Source organism: Falco punctatus (genome assembly GCF_963210335.1).
Source record: "Falco punctatus genome assembly, chromosome: 1".
NCBI lineage: Eukaryota > Metazoa > Chordata > Aves > Falconiformes > Falconidae > Falco > Falco punctatus.
This window is the reverse complement of record NC_137580.1, coordinates 104551502-104570149: the sequence shown is the minus strand read 5'-3', so window position 1 is coordinate 104570149 and position 18648 is coordinate 104551502. Positions and strand designations below refer to the sequence as shown.

At 54.3% G+C, this 18648-nt stretch overlaps 1 protein-coding gene across 1 annotated transcript; it reads right to left on the bottom strand.

Annotated features, from left to right (window-relative positions):
* Positions 1-348: 348 nt before the first annotated feature.
* On the bottom strand, positions 349-16826 carry P2RX1 (purinergic receptor P2X 1). Its single transcript, XM_080365447.1, has 13 exons — positions 13064-16826; positions 9417-9564; positions 8811-8882; positions 8283-8352; positions 7652-7748; positions 6860-6940; positions 5154-5295; positions 3962-4092; positions 3214-3304; positions 2481-2546; positions 1739-1831; positions 1167-1211; positions 349-891 (listed from the first exon to the last, which is right to left on the bottom strand). The coding sequence occupies exons 1-12, from the start codon at positions 13198-13200 to the stop codon at positions 1170-1172; spliced, it is 1170 nt and encodes a 389-aa protein (XP_080221573.1). The 5' UTR covers positions 13201-16826; the 3' UTR covers positions 349-891; positions 1167-1169.
* Positions 16827-18648: the final 1822 nt, after the last annotated feature.

Genomic DNA, 18648 nt, shown 5'->3' with positions numbered 1-18648 from the left:
GGTTGGTTCTGACCAGCTAATGCTGGCCGACGTGGGCAGCGGGAGGCCGAGCTGGCACAGGGCAGCCGGTCATGATGGCCGGCAGGGTGCCAGCGCTCGCTGTCAGCCCGCCTGGCTGAGGAGGAAACCCGAGTGACAACCCTGATAACAACCCCTGCTCGTGGCGGGAGGCCCAGGGGCCTTGCAGGGGAAGGCAGAGCCCCCGGGAGCCTGTGCTCATCCGGTTGCAGAAGGCTCCATGCCCTGGCGCCAACTCACAGAATTGCTTTGCAAGCACCCCCCCACCCCCACCCCCACCCAGTGCTGACACCTGCACCCCGGGGCAAGCATGGGCACTGCAAAGGGATGTAGTAGAAAAACTAAAGGTTTATTTTTTTTTTTAATAAAATACATCCTTACAAAATAACCGGTTTTACCCCATGCTGAGGGACTGGGTATGGTTCTTGCCAGCTCTCCTTCCCTCCTGCTCTCCTCAATTTGCAGCTGTCCAAGGGTGCAGCCGGGGAAGGAGAGGCAGCGATGCTCTCCCCAATGCTTCAGGTGCGGGATGCCTCAGCACAGCCCCAGCACACCGGGCAGGGTGCAACGGGAGCACTTCAGAAGTGCCTGCAAAGGCTGCAGACCCCCGTGCCCTGCAGCAGGGCTGCTGGAGGGCCCTGAGGGTCCCCTAGTGTAACCCACCCGTGGTGTTGAAGCGCGTCCCACCAGAGGCAGGGTGCCGGGCCGGCCGGCCCCTGCCCTGGCTGCAGGGCAGCATGTTCCCATGAGCTGGTCTTGGACGCTGCTCCCACTGGCCTTGGGGCTGGCGCAGGGTGGTGACAGGGGATGACGACCATGTTTTAGGAGAGGAGGAGAAGGAAGAGGGTGCAGGTTTGTTGGTCAGTGTGGATTCTGCCAAGAGAGAGAGGTGCATGGTGATTTCTGGTGTCTTGCTCCCCACTGCCCCTCTCCAAGTGATGCTGCCATTGAAGATGCGATATCAATTCCACATCTCATGCCCAGTGCTGCTGTGTGCACTTGCTTGCCTTGGGAAACACTCACTCCAGGTTGGACATTACAGCCTACAACTCAGATCTCCTCTATTCCCTGGAGCCCTGTTGCCTTCCCGGGGGCCTTGGGATAACCCCAAGCCACATGCTAGCAGCGCCTGGGGAAACACGACTCACCTCTCACTGTGTGTTGTCCAGCTCCTTTTCCTTCTTATGTGACTTCGACTGGGGGTTAAACAAGAGAAAACGATGATTCTTTTACAGACCTGCCCCTTTCTAATGCCAAGGAAAAATGTGGTCGAACAGCAACTTCTAACCTCCGATGTATAAGCATATTTTCAGATTAATTTGAGGGCAGCTGTTTTTGTGTCCTATGCAATGTCACGAAACATCCCATGGTCATGGAGGTGTCCTCAGAAAAGGGGACACTTTCCAGTTTTCTAAAGCACTAGTCCGCCCCTGCTTCCCTTAAAGCAATGCAAGTGTTACCAGATAGTGGAATATCAGCAGATAAAGGGAGAGAATAAAGCTATTAACAGCGAGTCACACAGAAGGTCTCTAATTTTGGAGAGCAGATACATGGATCCCAGTCTCTGACAGTCCCAAAGGCTCAGGATTCCCACTAGCTCAGAAGGCGCCTGGTTGCTCCTCGATACAAATGTTTGTGTTACAGCATCATTACTCACACACAGAGCCACACTCACACACCCGCAAGAGCCTCCACAGGGGAGGGACTCGCTGATACTTACAGGCTCTTGTTCTGCATATTTGAATTTCTTCTGCTTGTAATAGTCCCGTCCTTGGAGAAAATGCAGCAGGAGCAGGTCGCAGAGGACAGAGGCCTTAAATCAAAGTGCAGGTAGGGTTGGGGCTGCCCTCCCAGCTCACCTGTGCCACCTCGTACTTCCAGCTTGTTCCAGTTTGCCCCACAAATTAGGGTCACTTCTGTTTCAACCCACAACGTGGTAGCAGCTAAAGAGTGTAGAGTTCCCAAATATTCATTTAGGACATATGTGAAATGTGCTGTGTTCAATACTGGGCAATTTAAGTCAATAGAAATTAAGCATTTCCACTTTAGGTATATGCAGAGCACAGCACCCTTCGGGTCACGCCAAAGTCTTTAATGATCACAACCGAATAGGATGCTGGTTTTCTGTCATGCACAAAATACTGCCCATCGCCTCCAACCCCCCCTCCACACCAGCTCTAACTTGAAACTATCGAGATACCAAGGCATGGTCCTGCCTTCCCCTGGCTCACAGGGCAGCAGCTCCCGTTAGCAGAATTCACATCAGCCAGTGGCCAGCAGGAATCCACTTCCCTAAGCTTGCGAGGCAGGAGAGCATCTCCTTCCCCACTTTTGCCCATCCCCTGTTGCCTAAGCGGGAGCCAGCATTTCACGGCAGCTCAGGGATACTTCCCCACAGATGTCACAGGCAAGGAGAATAATTTGAGAGTCTCCATACAAAGGCTGGAAATATCTGAACTTACCACTCCAAAAATACCAATTCCAGAGCCGATTGTGGTCATGGTCGGGATGATGTCAAATTTGCCTGCCTGAATAAAATCGGAGAAAATAGGTGATATGTTACAATCAGCCCAGGGTGGTGGGGGGGAAAGGGTGCTGTAGCTGTAGGTGGAGCTCAGCTAAAGTGCCTTGCAGCAACCCAAACCACAACCACAGCACGGAGAGAAACAGGAGCTGAGTAAGAGCTGGTTTTAAACTCATTGGTCAAACAGAAAAATGTGGTAGGTTAATTCTGGGCTGACACAAATTGAAATTATTTTGCTTCCTGTATTTTTAATTTTTTTAAAAAAGTATACCCTTTAAATGTCCCCAGTGGGAACACAACAAGGAAAGCCTTCTCTCCCAGTGGGAAGAAAAAGACAAAATAAAAAGGTACAAATGTGGAGCTTTTGGAAATATCAGTAAAAGGCTCTGAGTTTCCACAGTTCCCCCCAACCCATCGTGATGTCTTCTGGGACAAAACCACTGATCAAACTGCAGCTGATTGACGTGACCTGTAAAACGGGCTTCCCCTCTGTGTTCCCCTCACTGGCCCTTCCGAAGGGCTGCGGTAAGCGGGCCACCACCCCAGGAAACCACTCACACTGGTTTTCCTGGCCCCATGAGACCCTGGTGCTGCGTTACAGAGCTGGCACCTTCCTGAGGACATGGCATTACTGTCCTGGGGATCCAGGGGCGAACCCAGTGAACCCTTACCTTGCCATTCACCAAAATGTCAAACCGGATTCCAAACACCTTGTAGAGCGTCCTCTTGTCCATCCCATCTTCTTTGTAGTATTTGGCATATCTGTCCAATTGGATGGTGAGCGTTAGTGGCCTGCCAGGGTGTCTAACAGCCCCCTGCAACCTGAGGGCATTGGCATCTTAGTAGGCTGCAGAGCAGGGTGAAGATCTGAGGATGCACTGGCTGCTCCTGACCTTCTCCTTAACCCCCCCCAAAGGAGCCTGCTTGTTGGCACCTCTGCCCTCTGTGCCTCAGTTTCCCTCCTGCCAGTTGGAGTTAAAGCTCCTGCCAGTGCTGGTACCTGATGATGCAAGTGACAGTGGATATTAGTGCAGCACTAGTGGCAGCTTCACAAAGAGCAGCAGCTACAGCAGCAGCTTATGCCTGAATGTCATGCTGTGGCTGAATGTTTCGAAGCATGGGAACACGTGAGATGACCCTGCACCATCTCCAGTCTTTCAAGAGGCTTTGTGAGATCTCAGCTGAGTGGGAGAGTCTGCGAGGGGGAGGACATGTACAGGGAAAGGCAATGGGGTAATTCTGAGGCCAAGAGACAGGTTATCACTTTTCTCTTGCCATTCTAAAGACAGCACTGCTGTCTGGCACTGCAAAGGTAGCCAGAGAATGGTCCCCGATCTTCCACCACCTCTTGAGTGCTGTGGAATCCTGAAAGGTGTCACCTCTGAATTCTGCCTGGAGAGTTAACAGGGGTCTCCTTACCTGAAGTTGAAGCCCGGTGAAACATTACTGTCATCATTGTAAAGGCCATGGAACTGGTAAATGGGTTTGCAGTACCGGACGGGCCAGTCGAGGTCGCAGTTCCAGTCTATGGTGATGCCCACCACTCCTCCCTGCAACCGAGAGGGGGGTCATGAGGTTAGCCCTCCTAGGACCTGGCCCGCACGGAGAAACGCTTTCCCTCCTCATACATGGCCTTTCTCGATGCTACGAGGTGTCCTGGCTCTCCAGGGTACACGGACCCCACCACTGCTTCAGCCCTCCTGGGCAGCCTCAGCTTTGTGCCCTATACATCACCCTATGTGGAGGTACATGCTTCTGCCCTAAATGTTGGATACACAACTAAATTCATGCCCTCTTGTTCCTGGTCAGCACCCCGTGGCCAAGGCATGGTCCTGAGAAACAGTGCTCCCTGCAGATCCCCACCCCCACCCCCAGCCCTTGTAGGACAGCCTGAGCTTGCCCATGAAATTTGCCTTTCCTGCCATCAAACCATTAACGTCACAGGGAAAATCAAGGGCAATTTAACACGGTCATAGAGGAGAGTGAAACGAACCCATGAAAATCAGAAGAAAACCTCTGAGAGAAGTGGCCACCTGCTGGGAAATGAAGCAGTCCCTCCCGAGCTCGCTCCAGGTTGTAACCAGCTGTGCTCCAGAGGCTCGTCTTTTTGCACTTTAAATATATGCAAGCCTCTGATTTGATTTGTTGCCTAGCAAAGTTAGCTTAAGGCTCCACAGTGCATAAATAGCCGATATTCTTGCATACCACCCCGAGAAGCGCTGGGCAAAGCTGCCTTTCTGAGCCTGGGGAGATGCTGCAGTTCACATTGTGCGATGACTAATACTTGACCATCCAGCCAAGGTTTCCAAGCTCAATTGGACGGGATTTGGCCACGCAGCTCTAGTTATTCATTGCCCAAATTAAAACAAACTGAACCCTGGATTTCCTGCCAGCGAGACGAGTCTTGTCAATCTTACAGGGGAGTTTCTAAGAAAGGCTTAAATATTAGGCCACGTCCAAGGAGATTCATAATCTTCAAGAGCTAATTCTGACACTGCCTCTCAAGTCCTTGAGAAAGCAGATCCCTCGTGTCTCAACAGCTTGGGGATGATAGCTCTGTCAGCGCCCCTCTCAACACGTCAGCAAGGAACATAATTTGAAATTAAAGTACCTTAACAGCCAGGAAGGTAAAATTCTGACCCGATTCCTTCACTATGTAGCCCAGGTCAAACACGGGGCATAAGGAATCGGTGACTTTGTGATAGGTGCATTTCTTCAGGTACTGTTTGGTAACACTCTCCACCAAGTTGCGCCTGTGAATGAAAAGACAGTGAGAAGGAGTCTGAATAACCCAATAATTTGGGTGGGGAAAGGACCTCTGGATGTCTCTGGTCCAACCTATTGCTCAAAGCCAGGTCATGTCAAAGGCCAGGGCCACCTCCTCCTGCTCCACATGCTCATCAGACCTCATGTGTGGAGAGGGGGTCCTTTCCTCCAGCTCTCCCACCTCATCAGCTACTCATTTCCCTTGAACCTCCTCCTACGGAGGAAGCCTCTGCTGTTTTCTTTCTTGCAAATGATCTCCACCTCTGCTTTGGGTTTGCTGCTTTGCCTGCTGCCTAAATGCAGCACATGTCTGCCTGGCCTCATGTCTTCCAGCAGCCCCCTCTCTCCTTCCTCAGCTTTGGAAACCTTCCCATGGCCTCCACCATCCCTCCCAGCTGCCTCGCCTCTCCACATCTCAGCTCATCTATGGGCTCTGCTGGGCACCAACTCTGTGCACCAACAGTTTTCATCTGGGAAAGTTCATGGATCGTGCATCCCACAGCTGTTAGAATTATCTGGATTTGCTATCTCCTCCAGAAAGGGTGAAAAGGAAAGGACAGCATTTCGCCTTCCACCCTGCTCTGCTCTTTTGCCTAAAAATAGTCTTTCTGTGAAGCCTCCCTGACCCAAATGACCTAAAACTTGTGCCTTGCTCAACCCTGTCCCATAATTTATGCTCAGCAGTTCATTAGCAGCAGTGATCAAAGGCAGGAAGCTCCCCCATGACCCCATCCAGCCCTGGCTCAGCCCCTGCAGCAGCACCCAGCCTGGCCCACCCCATCTCCCGGGACCTGCTCTCCCCCACCACGTCCCCTCTCCTGCCTGCCCTCGCCCCCGCTGGAGCCCTCCGTGCTGCTGGTGGGGCATCCCCTCTCCCTGCCACCTCTCGGGGTGCAGCGCAAGGTCGGCTCGAGGCTTTGCCAAGCGTGCCGGCTGCCAGGGCCTTTAACCTTGGCTGCAGCGCAGGGATGCGATCGGCTTAGAGGGAGGAATCAGCCACCTTCAGCACAAAGAGCTTCCGTTAATTTGTTCCAAATCAGATATATAATCAGTGTCATCGCAAATCCTCTTAGGTGTGCGCCTTCAGGCAGCTGCCTGGAAGGGGGCAACCCTACACCCTGTTGCAGAAGCAAGCGAGAACCGTGATGTTAAGGAGGGGCCTCTGCTCATTTTTGGGCACCAGGCTTTGTCCTGGCTGCTCACACCCCACTGGGCCATTTTGTATTTTATTGTTCTCTTCAGGGAGGAAAAGGGAGAAGGAAAATGAAGAATCAGAGAAACTGTATTTTCACATGCATCGTGAGAGGGTAACTCAGGGAACACGAATCCCAGAAACCTTTCCTGTACCTGCTGAGGTGGGACAGATTTGGGAGGGAAATGTCTCGGCTCCCATCAGCTGATCTGGTGATCAGTGCAGCGGTTAAAGTAGCGCTGGTCTCACTGGTGAGGAATAGCATCCTCGATATCAAGCATCCAGCTACACCCGTGGCCTCCCCGAGGGACACGGTTGGGGGAACCGAGCAGAAGCCATCCCCCCAGATGTCCCCTTACCTGGACACCTTGAACCTGGGGAAGGTGATGCTGTTCTTGATGAACAAGGTGAACTTCTCTGCTTCTGACAACAGGGCAGGGCTGAAAAACACAAGTGTTGACATGTGTCCATCCCTCGGCTCTCTGGCCTCTAGGGAAAGCCCCGTTTGGTGGGGATTCATCCAAACTGGGTCAAGTAGGACCCAGAAAAACTGATGATCTCATCCCTTCCCTTCTGAATGAAAGATCCCAACAAGGTTCAGAAAAGTCCCAAGGAAGGATGGAAGTGCCTGTTAGGGGACAGACAGGCAGTTAGGAGCTGGGATTTCAGTTAAGAAACCCCAAAAGCACAGTGAGGTGGCTGGAAGAGAGCTCAAGGGTCTGCATGCTTCCCTGGGCTCCTTGATGGATCTTGGCTGTTCCTGTGGCTGCCCGGCGAGAAGGGGAGGCAAGGAAGACAAGGACTTTGCATCTAGCAGGATATGCTTCACAGTGGCCATGGAGGTTGGAGATGGAGAACATCTCACGGGCAGAGCACAACTTTACTCTGAAGGCAAACGGGATGGATGGGAGCTGCTAGTCCATGCACAGAGCACCCAGCAGACATGGGGTGAGCTGCTGGCAAGGTTGGGAGGAAAACCACGTCGGGATAGGCACAAACTCCCTGGGAACAGTGGGCAGCATGTACAGCCACAGGGTCTGAATTGACCCAGGCTGTCCTGGCAGCATCCTGCAGAGCCCTGGCTTGATCTGCTCTGTGCTTGCTGGGATGGGATCGGACTGGAAAAAGTCAGCAACCACATCGCTCCTTACTTGGGAATGTGGTCATCAACTTCAACGGGGCACCAGCCAAAGATCTCACAGGTCTTCACAGAGCTATTGAAATGCACACACTTGCCTGTCATGAGCCCTGTGGAGAAGAGAGACAGCTGCTCACGCTCCTGGACACCAGGAAAACCCAGCCTCACACTGGGATGGGTGGGATGTGGTTGGAACTTCAGCCATGCTGCAGACATCCAAGACACAAAATACTCAGGGCTTTGGTGCCCCTTTGTAACAAGAGTAATTAATTGTGGCCTCTCAGCGTGGGGCAGTAGTTTCTCTTGCACTATTGTACAGGGGAGAAACTGGGCATTTTTCTTGCTAAAATGCACCTCAGAAAAGGCTGAGCTGTTAGAAGGATAGCGAAGTGGGGAAATGGTTTGGTCTTGATTAACCTTTTGTCTGCAGAGCTTTTTGCAGCTCAGGTACCTTTCAGAACAAGCAAGCAGGACCAGCCCAGGTGAGACCCTCACCCGGCATGTCAGAGGCTTGTCCCAAACTGGTGGTCAGAAGTGGGTCCCCCTGCCAGGCACCCCAGCCATGCCGCTTTGCCAGAGCACGCTGTGCTCGGCATGTCCCACCAGAAACGCCGGTGCCAGCCCCTCGGGGCCGCGTGCCGTACCTTGTCCCTGGCGGCTGTACTTCCCTTGGCTGCAGTCACTGTCCCGCGTGCAGAGCCCCGCGTCCGGCAGCTGTTTGGGGAGAGCAGGCAGCCGCCCCTCAGCATCACACCCTGCTGTTTCGGTCCCTCTGTCCCTCCTGCCTCACCTGGCAGCACTGTCCTCGGGGGCAATGCCACTCGGCTGAAGGCAGAGCCGTATCTGTACACCGCTTCCCAACCAAGGATGCCCAGATTAAGCAGAAAAAAGGGGGATTTTCTTTTTTGAACTCCAGGCAGATGCTTTTATTTAAGCCTTGAGCCCACTCTGCTCGATCATCTCAGAGAGAAGAAAACTTAAATGGATAGTGGCTGTTTTTCAGCAGAGCAACAGCTTTCACGTAGTGCTCGCAAGTCACGAATGACAGTACGGGGCCAGGCTCAGGCTTTTATCAAACCTCCCCACGCCAGGAGCTCCCTCCCCAGTGCCACCACCACAACCCCCCCTAAATTACAGAAGCTGAGGCTGCTGAAGGAAGCCAGTGTGTTTACCTCCGGGCAGTTGCCTTGTTTCTGTCCAGGGGTGACAATGAAGTTGGTCATCACCACAAACGAGTTGTCCCCCTGTGGAGACAGAGCCAACAAGCTCACAGCCAGCACCGTGTTTTCTGATGGAGTCTCTGCGAGGAGCCTTTCCCTGGGGCAATGTGTAGGGCACCCAAACCACCGGGGCATGCCCAGGGAGATGGCACCTTTCTCTCTAATTTTGGGTCGTCCACCATCCTTCATCACAGCTTGGGAAGCTGGGAGTGGCCCTGGGGACCTGCAGTGCCACCAGCACCAGGGACAGTGGGGAACCCCTTTTGCTGCCTAAGATGCTCGTCCAGAGGCACCGGAGGAGCCTTGATCCTTTTGGATGCAGCCTCAAGCGTGCCCCATCAACCGTGGTGAGTCCCAAGCACTAAATGCTCCCCAGGGGCGATATGTGGGCAGAGGTTTGTGGCAGAAGCAACCTGCTTTCCACCACAGGGACACCATGTCATGGTTAGCCCCACGGAAAGCCTACGCTGAGGAGCCCATCTGCACCCCAACATGTGAGGAAATTCAGCTGTGAGGACGAAAGGAAACCCCCCTAACCCACCCACCATGCCTCCTTACCTGGGGTGGAAAAACATAATCCACCACATCCCAGATGTGAGGGCCCATGACACTTTCGTTGGTCAGCGTCAGGCCTTTCAGCTTCACCGAGACCGAGCTGACGATGCTGTCCTGAGACTGGTAGCCCTTCTCATAGAGGAAAACCCACCTGGATAGGGAAAGGTGGTGGGGTGAGCATGGCCACTGAGGCTCATCCCCAGGAGCCCAGGTCCCAGCACATCGCTGTCTTCTACCAAGTATCACCTGGGGGCTTTTTTTGCCAAAATTTTCTCCAGCTGGGTAAGGGACACGTGGCTGAACTTTCCTACCCTTTGCTCGAGGCATGTGGGACCTGTGGGACCTGGCTTCCAACGGTGGGATGATTTATTCTGGGGACAGGGATGCATTTTGTGGTGGTCAGTGTGTGAAAGCAGGTGGTGCAGGGTGGCCGTTGGCCATTTGGGATTAAAGGTTATGGTGGGTTTGCAGCTTGCTGGACTCAGTGACCCACCCAGACCCTCCTGACCCCCTTCATAGGCACTGTCCAAAAATCAGTGCCTCCAGGGCCAAGGCAGGGGTATGCCTGGACATGGCTCATGTCCAGGGCCACTGTTCCCCACCCAGCAAAAGGAACCTTTGTGGCAGAAGCAACCTGCTTTCCACCACAGGGACACTATGTCATGGTTAGTCCCACGGAAAGCCTATGCTGGGGAGCCCATCTGCACCCCAACACATGGGGAAAATCAGCTGTCAGGACAAAAGGACCCCCCCTAACCCACCCACCTATGCACATGTGGGCAAGTGGGCTGCAGGAGCAGGGTTGGGGACGCTGCTGTGGCTGGCATGGGGCTCTCCCTGCATTTCCCAGCCCATTGCGCAGCCATTAGGGCGCTGACACTATTTAACCTATGGCATAAACAAGCTGTCGCTGGATTAACTCTGACTCAGGAAGACTATAAACATGGGTGAGCAACCATTTCGGGTAACGCTCTTGGCGGCACGGAGCATTCCCAGCACTAAAAAAGGAGTGATCTGGTTTTTGTCCCTGCTGCCACAGGCATCGGTCCTGCTGGCTGTGACAGAGGGAGCACACTGCCCGTGGGACAGCCTGTGGTGTCAGCTCATCCTCGGGCACCAGACTGATGGGCACAGGGGAAAATGGGGGAACCCCAGGTGCTGTCCAGAGGTCTGCCCTAGGGGTGATGGACATTATGGGAACCTCGTGAGGATGGTGGATTTTGGCTTGCAGCCCCATCAGCATCCCGGGACAGGGGGTGAGGGGACCTCGGGGGTGGCATCTGCCCCACTACCTGGGGACAGGAGGAGAAATTCAGCACTGCTGCCACCCCGGCTAAGACCCCCAGCTCCAACCTCCTCCAAGGCAGAGGACCATACTGGGTTACACTGGTTACGCTGGGCATCTTCCCCGCTGTAGCTGCAGGAGGCTGTGAGCTGGCTGGCACCACGGTGGAGTCTTTCCCTAAATCTGCCTCCAGAGCAGCCTCTGCCATGGCCACCTCATCCCACCCTGGCAGAGGTGTCTGTGGGCACACAGAGCCCCCCACTGTGACACAGCCTCCCCTTGGCAGGACAGGTTGCAGCCCCCACCCTGCCACTGAGCCATGGTCATGGCAAATGAGGTGTCATCTCATCATCATGCTGTAAATGCCCCCTCGAGCCCTGCCCGGGTGCTGAAAGTCCCCTGGTGTTGCTCCCACTGTGGCAGAGTCACCAAGCCCTCTTCCCTCGCTGCCCTCATCCTGCAGCTCAGCCCGCGGCCCCCTTGCACGTGGTGGTGTTCTCAGGAAACAAAAGCCAGAAAGCAAAGTTCAGCTGAGAAGCGCCTGGCATCACCCGGCCAGCAGCGATACCACCTTATCTCAGCATTATCAGCAGAAAGAGCGGCTCCCCAAGGGTGAGAAGGGTCTCTTGGTGGCATCAGTCCCATATCCCTCCTCTGCACTGATGGCACTGCCACACATCCCTCCAGCACAGCCACGCATTGGCATGCATCCACATGAGCATCCCATGCCTGCTGCCCCAAGGGGGACCAAAGCTGGGGTAATTGTAAATAAAATAAATATCTGTTTGCCAAACTTGCTTTCAAAGAAGACAAAATCTCCGGCACGGCTCAGTGCAGGCAGGGGAGCGCAGGCAGCGCTGCAGGCAGCCAGGGGATGCCAGTGGCTGGTGGGGCTATGGGCAGCTGCATTCACAGGCAGCCCCCGGCTAGCGGAGCCCTACCCCACCAAACCAGCAAAAACTTAGGAATTACAGCAACTTTCTGCCAACTTCCTCCCCTCTGCCACTGACCTCCAAGCTGGTTTTCTTTTTGCTGCCTCCTGGCTGCCTGTTCCGTTTTAGCTGGGTTGCTTAAGCCACATTTCCTTAGAAAGTCCCACCCTGGGCAACCATTTCTGCCAGATCCCCATCCACAGGAGCAACCGCCCCTACCTGGGTTTGCTGGAGCCCTGGGGCTTCATGGGCTCAGCCCTTAGTAGAGCCAGTGCTGCTCCCAGTAACACCAGTCTGGGCCGGTGCAAAGCCTTTTGCAACAGAGCATCCTTTGAGACCTTGGCTCAGCAGCAGTTTGGGAGTGAGGATTACCCTGGTGAGCCAAAGTGCTGGTGAGGTGGGTGGGTGCGATGTGGGGGTCCCACAGTGACTGCCTGGGAAGCTCTTCCCCCTTTCCAGGGGATCTGTGCTAAAAGCAGGGCTGAGCACTGCTGCTCCCCACAGCCCCACACCGAGCCCTGGGAGCTACTGCCTCTCCTTTAGGCTTTGGGCTCCCCGCACTCCAAAAACACCCAGTTTTTCCAATTCATGGCCAGACACTCTCTCTCCCTGCAGACCTCTTGCCCTGGGACCTTTACTGATGGAAGGGTGCCAGTCTGTCTTGAGGGCTGAGCCCACAGCAGCTATGGGGGCACAGCGAAGATTTTTATCGAGCATGGCATCCCATCGCATGGCACATCATCCCACAGCGAGGGGACAGGGACCCAATCCCTGTGGCAGGAGCAGCAGCCCCAGGGCACCCGAGGACATGCATCCTCGCACGGCTCTGCGCCTGCCTGCTCCACTCACTGCCTTTTTTAAGCAGCTGTTCTTGCACCGTGGCTGCTCTTAGGGCTGCCTCCCATAAGCAAAGCAAAGCAGGGATTTGGAGCAAGGCTCCGTCCTGGCCCCAGCCGCTGGGCTGGCCCTGCCTCCCCGGCGGGGTGGTGGATGGGGGAGATTTATGGTCCTGTCTCGAGCCGCTTGGGTCTCACAAATCACCATGCTGGCCCCAGCTGCCTCTTATTTAATATAAATGAAAATAAAAATAACAACAGATTCTCAGGCCACCGTCCAGCAGCTCGATTGGGATTTGGATGCAGCTCAGTGAGGAGACGGGGCCTCGGCATGCAGAGTGGGGCTGGGCAGGGATGAGCCTCCAGCCTGCACACGCAGCTGCTGCTGGGGAGCATGTGGGGACCAAGCAGCCATCTGGAAGACCCACGGTGGGACACTGAGCTGCATGTGGCCATGGCCAGGGAGATGCGATGGCACCAGCGATAACCACCCCTGCATTGGGATATAGGTGATAAAGGAGCCCCTTCATCTCCGTTGCTTTTGAACCCGGTGGCACAGCATTAATTTGGGGGAAAGCAGGTGCCGGGGAGCCTTACCCGATGATGTACGCCAGGACGATGAGCTGGATCAGCCGGAAGGTCAGTCCCACCTTCTTGTTCCTCACCAGCACCATCCTGGGGGTATCATACTCGAAGAGGAAGGAGGACACCTTCTCCATGCACTTCTGCCCCATGGCTGCGCCAGGGCTGTGCCGCAGCCTCCCCCCGGCCTTGCCGCTCGCCGCGCCGTGGGTTGGGCTGTGCCCGCCGCAGCTCAAGCAACTCCTCTGTTTGCAGAGAGGAGGGGGAAAAAAAAAATAAAAAAGAAAATAAAAATGCTATCGGCTTTGTTGCTCTGTGCACATCTGGGCTGTCGGGTTTCCTCCTCTGCGTGGGGACGAGGTTTCCTCTTCCTATAAGCTCTGGACGAGGAGCAGCCGGTGCCCTACATGGTCTGGGGGTGGGACGGGGTGCGGAGGGTGCAGGGCCACCCCGCTGCCAAGCCCACGTGCCACCAGGACGGAGCTGCCTGCCCGTGAGAGATGCACCCTCGCCCAGGCAGGGACCTTCCCTGGGGACAGAGGGGCTGCGGGCAGGGCTCAGGGTGAGCAGGGACCACTAGGTATCCCTGGGGGCAATGGTGGGATGGAGGAAATGGTGGGGGTCCCGGGAGACAATTTTAGGAACTGGGGTTGGGGTATCATCTTTCCCACTCCAGCAGCCACCTCAGGCTGTGGGTCTCCCGTTCGTGTCCCTAACCCATGTCCTCCTCCGTCCCCCAAAGGCTGCCCCAGAAAAAGGGTTGGGAAGGGGGAGGCTGGGGGCGCAGAACCCCCAGCCCAGCAATTCGGAGCCAACCCGCAGGGCAGCCGGGCGCCGGGCTTGGCCCCCTCCCATGGCGAGGCCGCCCAGCTGGGGCTTGGCTGGTTCCCAGTGCTCGCACAGGGCTGGGCTGGGCGCACGTCTAAGCATTTTCAGCATTTCCAGCATTTCCTGAAAGCCATGGCTGTGAGCGGGGCCGGCCGCCCTGCCAGGGTCACCGGAGGGATGCTCGGCAGGGCAGTGCAGACGCTGCTTAAGTGAATATCGCTGAGAAAGGGGCTGAATTTGTACGTGCCAGACTGAAATTTGGGTGTCAGCATCACTGCAGGGGGAAGCTGGGGGGTAGGGGGGATGGCTCGTTGCCGGGGAAGGCGCAGAGGCTGTGGATGGGGGATCCTGGACCTGCGCTGCATCCCCCCGGGCAGCTCTGTTGGGGAGCGCTGGGGCTGGGGAGGATTGTTGCTGGGGGAAACAGAGGATGTTTTCCCCAAAAAGCCCAGAGCCCAGCAGCTTCAGCACTCCCCGCAAGGACAGGCTCCATCCCGTGAGCCCTGGTTCATCTGCTGCCTCCGTGACCTGGGAAGAGGGGCTGGCTCTCTGCAGCCACCGAGCCTGGGACAAGGTCGCTCTCTGCAGGGGGAAATTATTTTGAAAATATGGAAAATTTTAATCTGCTGGGATAAATCTTCCCTTTCCAGAACTTTTAACATCACCACCTCTCACATTCAATTGCCCATTGCTTGGCATCACGTTGACCTTTCGACTCAATATTTTACAGACCTGACAACCAAGAAATGAGTGGAACAAATCAATTATCTTTGCTGGGCAATAGGGAAAACGGGGGAAAAAAGTGGATGAACCATTTATCCAAATCTTTTGCTCTTACCATGAAGCCTGGGAATCAAAATCAGATGATCCCACGTTACAAGTGACGTGACACCATCCCAACGCCCCAGTCCTCAGCAACATGGAAAGCTGTCAGACGGGGAGCCAAAAGCAAATATGAAATGCTGATGCTAATCATATAAGATTGAAGGCTGATACTGCTATTGAGCAGAGCAGAAAAACCTTATAAGCTTAGATATCTGTCAGGAGAGAAGCAAATAACTTACTGTATGAAACGAGGCCTTTTAGGGAAGGCTACTCACCCTTGCCAAAGCCATGGGGATAATGAAAATAGGACAGCTAAATTTAACAGCAAAATGACTTGTAAAAGAGTCACTTCCAACCTTCTCTCTGGTACTTGGAGTCAATAAAATGGTTATAGCATGGATTTAGCTAAAATACTTTCCATGGGGAGATAATACGCATCTCCCATTTTAGTATCTCTTGGAGCCACGTTGCAGTTGGCGAGTGGGGCCGGACCTCATGGACGCATCCGGGGTGATGCGGGGAGCATGGGAGCACCCAAGGGGCCTGGGTCTTCTCCTGGGCTGCTGTCAGCACCCAGCATGGGCACCACCTTAGCCATGTCACCCAAATATTTGAAAAAAAATCAGAGCCCAAACCCTCGTGGGCTTGCACACCACCATCGCTCACTCCTCTCCCATGCCTACACCAGCCCTGGGTTTGCCACTCTTTAAATGACTTTATAACAGGGAATTTAATAGCTTTGGGCTAATCTACCTGGCCCCACAACAGCGACGAGGGCGTGCGAGCAGTGCCAGCTGGCCAGTGTGCCTGGCTGCCTGCCGGACCTGCATCCTGCTCCCCCCCAGTTGCGGTGCTGCTTCTCCCAGTGATAAACCACGTGAGCTGCTAGCATACCTCCCCATCTCTGCCAGGTGGCTATCGTGGGGAAGTGCTCTACCTGGGTTGTTAAATTGTTCAATTACCTGCCCAGACAGGGCGGTTGCCTGCTGGGAGATGCTGAGTTCACAGGGCTGTGATGGCTTCTGCTGCGGCTCAGGTGCTGGGCTGTCCCAGTGTGACGTCAGGGCTTGCTTTCTGTTTGCAATACTCTGCTGCAATCATAAATACATTACTGTAATGCCTAAAAATAAAAAATAATAATAAAAAAAAGAATTAGTGGAAAGAGGGGTTTAGAAGTGTATTGTTTAAGGTGCAGCCCAGAGAAGTGCCCATGACCTGCTGCACAGACACTTGCACAGCAGCTGTGACCCTGGGGATGTTTTTATCTTGTGTTCCTGCAGACCCAAAGTTGTATGATGCTGTTGATACGCTCTCAGTTGTCTCCTCTGACTTTTGCATGCTGCTTTCAAGCAGAGCAAGCATGAGACCCTGGGGGGACGAGGTGCAAAGACTGTGGCTGCTGCTGGGGGAGCGGTGGCAGCTTGAGCAGGGCTGCAGCAGGTGCTGGGCATCGAGGCTGGGTTTGCCCAGGCACAGAAAGCACTGAGCTGGGCTTGACCTGAGCAGCATGCAAACATGGGACCAGGCAGGGTGGAGCAGGACAATACCAGGTAGAGATAAGGAAAATGAACCCATCTAGCTGCGCTGCCCATGGGAGAAGAAAACCGAAGCAGAGACAGCAAATGAGGTCCTAATGCCTCTGTGTGTCCAGGCTTGCAAAGCCCCAGGACCAGCTTTCCCAAATGCAATCCTGGGTCAGCCAGCACTGCCTGGTCCCCAGCACCAGGCTTGGCCTTAGTGAGCATGTCCTTCAGCTGCAGCTGGGTCAGACACCAAGGGCATCCCTGGCAGCGCTGCACAGGGTTAGCACAGGACTCCATCCATGGCCGCAAAAGCAACTCCTTCCCTCTACCCATTAAATGAACTTGACCTCTGCTTGGGGCTGTTGAGAGAAAAAATGCAAAAAATGGTGTTTTAAGGGGAGACATTTGGAAATGTGAGCGCATCTTTGCTTCAAGCTGGGACAATGACCCAGAGGCTGGAGGAGCTGCTGGGGCACCAAGAGGGTGGTCTGAAAGCCTCTGCAGCGGGGTCGAGCCCACCTGCACCCAGGAAAGCAAAGCTGTGGTAGGTGTAAAAGCTACCAGGTCTCTCCAAGCGCTCAGACATTGCTTTTCTAAAAACTTCTCGGGGGGGGGGGGGGGGGGGGGGGGCGGGGGCAGAGAATTATAAAAATAATAGAAGTAGCTCATTACACAATCCAGACTCATGCTTGGCAGCTTCCAGCACAGAGCTCTGAATTTCAGCACAAAAATGTGCAGCACGCTGCAAATCTGGGGATGGGGAGGAATAACATGGTGGCAAGGAGATTTAAAATATGACGGCGGGTGTAAAGGAGACCTGCTATGGTCAGAGTTGCCAAGAACCCCTGAAAGTTGGTGGCTCTTCCCAGAAATTTTGGCTGTCATGGACCCCCTTGCCCCCACTAGCTGGAAGAGATACTCACGCTGCCCTGCTGGCGATGGGAAGGAGGGGTGGAAAAAAATTGGCAGATGAGAGCAAGCAAGGTCCTATGAAACAGCATGTTCAGTTTTCTTTCCAATTTTAACTTGTCCTTGACCTCTCTTCGCTCCTTCCCAGCAGGGCTGGCTCCACTCCGTGCCCGTCCCGCGTTGCGACGTCCCGGTGCAGACAGATGTTTTCGGTGGTACTCACCCCACAGAAGCAGCATTTCCATCCCCGGTTGCTGTGGCAACACGTCTCCCTGAAAATACCTTGGCGGTGGTTTAGCCAACGCCAAAACAAACACGTAAACCCAAGATGCTGGGGGTCCCGAAGGGTGTCAGCAGCCCTATGCCCGTTGCAGCCACTGGGAACGTGGCCAGAACATCCCATGGGACAGCTGAACACTTGCCATGGGGTACAGGGACCCTCGGCGGGGTTTTTTTGGGGGGGAGGTGAAGGGGGGTAACACCTGTTTTCTGAATCATGCCTCTGAAAGACACGCATAGCCCCAGCGGTGATGGTCCCCAGTGGTCCAGGGACCAGTACACCACCAGGTGGGGAACTGGTTGAGGTGCGCGTTGCCTTCACCGCTATGTGCCAAGACAGTGCTGCACCCTCAGGAGTGGCTGGTATGGGGGACAGGCTTGGGGGCTACCTCCAGCCATGGCCACAGTGGCCCTCATGGACTGACACTGGAGACCAAGTCTGCATGTGGAAAGAGGAGGCCAATCAATGGCCTTTTCCAAAATTCTTTGTTTGCTTGGGTGTCCCATGTCCCTCTTTGTAACCCCCTTTAGGTTACTAAGTTTTGAGGTTACCCTGTTACATCCTCCTCCTGCTCGTAGCATTGAGAAGGGGCACGTGGGGCCAAATCCCAGCGAAAACGCACCATGGGTGGATGTTGCCATGAACCCAGCTTTGCTCCAAAACATGACCTGCAGTTGCATCAGGATTTTCCGCTCAAAACATGACCATGGGCAGAGCTCTGGGCGATGCGGAGATGGAAACTCATGGCCCCAAGGCCCTGCGCCACCCTCCAGAGGAGGCCAAGTTATTTAATTATTATTTATTTAACAATTATGTCTTGTGAAGGTCATTACCAGGCTTATTTAAACCTCCTCTCAGCTGAGAGAGATAAGGTGAGGACTATTCTGGATGCAGTCAAAATTAGCACTGTTATTTGTATTCTTGTGCCCTGAGAGCGAATTAGCTGATACTTTAAAAAAAAAATAATTCCCCAACAGTCGTATCATGCCACTCCTTTCATTTTGCCTTTGTCGTCCCATGCCAGAGACAAGCTCAGCTCCATTTCTAGTTTGGCTGCTCTGAAAACCCACAAGAAATCCTGATCTGGTGAGCACAGCTCCTTTTACGGCTGAAGAATTCCTTTAGGCACTCCCATCCAGCTCCAGGGGCTCCCAAATGTTCCCCAAATCGGCCGCAAAACAGGGTAAGAAAGGAAAAAGAAATGAAGAAAAAAATGAATAAACCAACAGAAAATC

Excerpts from the sequence above, each read along its gene's own strand:
- P2RX1 (XM_080365447.1), bottom strand. The coding sequence starts at position 13,200 with ATGGGGCAGAAGTGCATGGAGAAGGTGTCCTCCTTCCTCTTCGAGTAT. Across the intron at positions 9,565-13,063 it reads GTCCTGGCGTACATCATCGG|GTGGGTTTTCCTCTATGAGA; the intron begins GTAAGGCTCCCC and ends TTCCCTATCCAG. Across the intron at positions 4,093-5,153 it reads TTACCTTCCTGGCTGTTAAG|GGAGGAGTGGTGGGCATCAC; the intron begins GTACTTTAATTT and ends TCTCGGTTGCAG.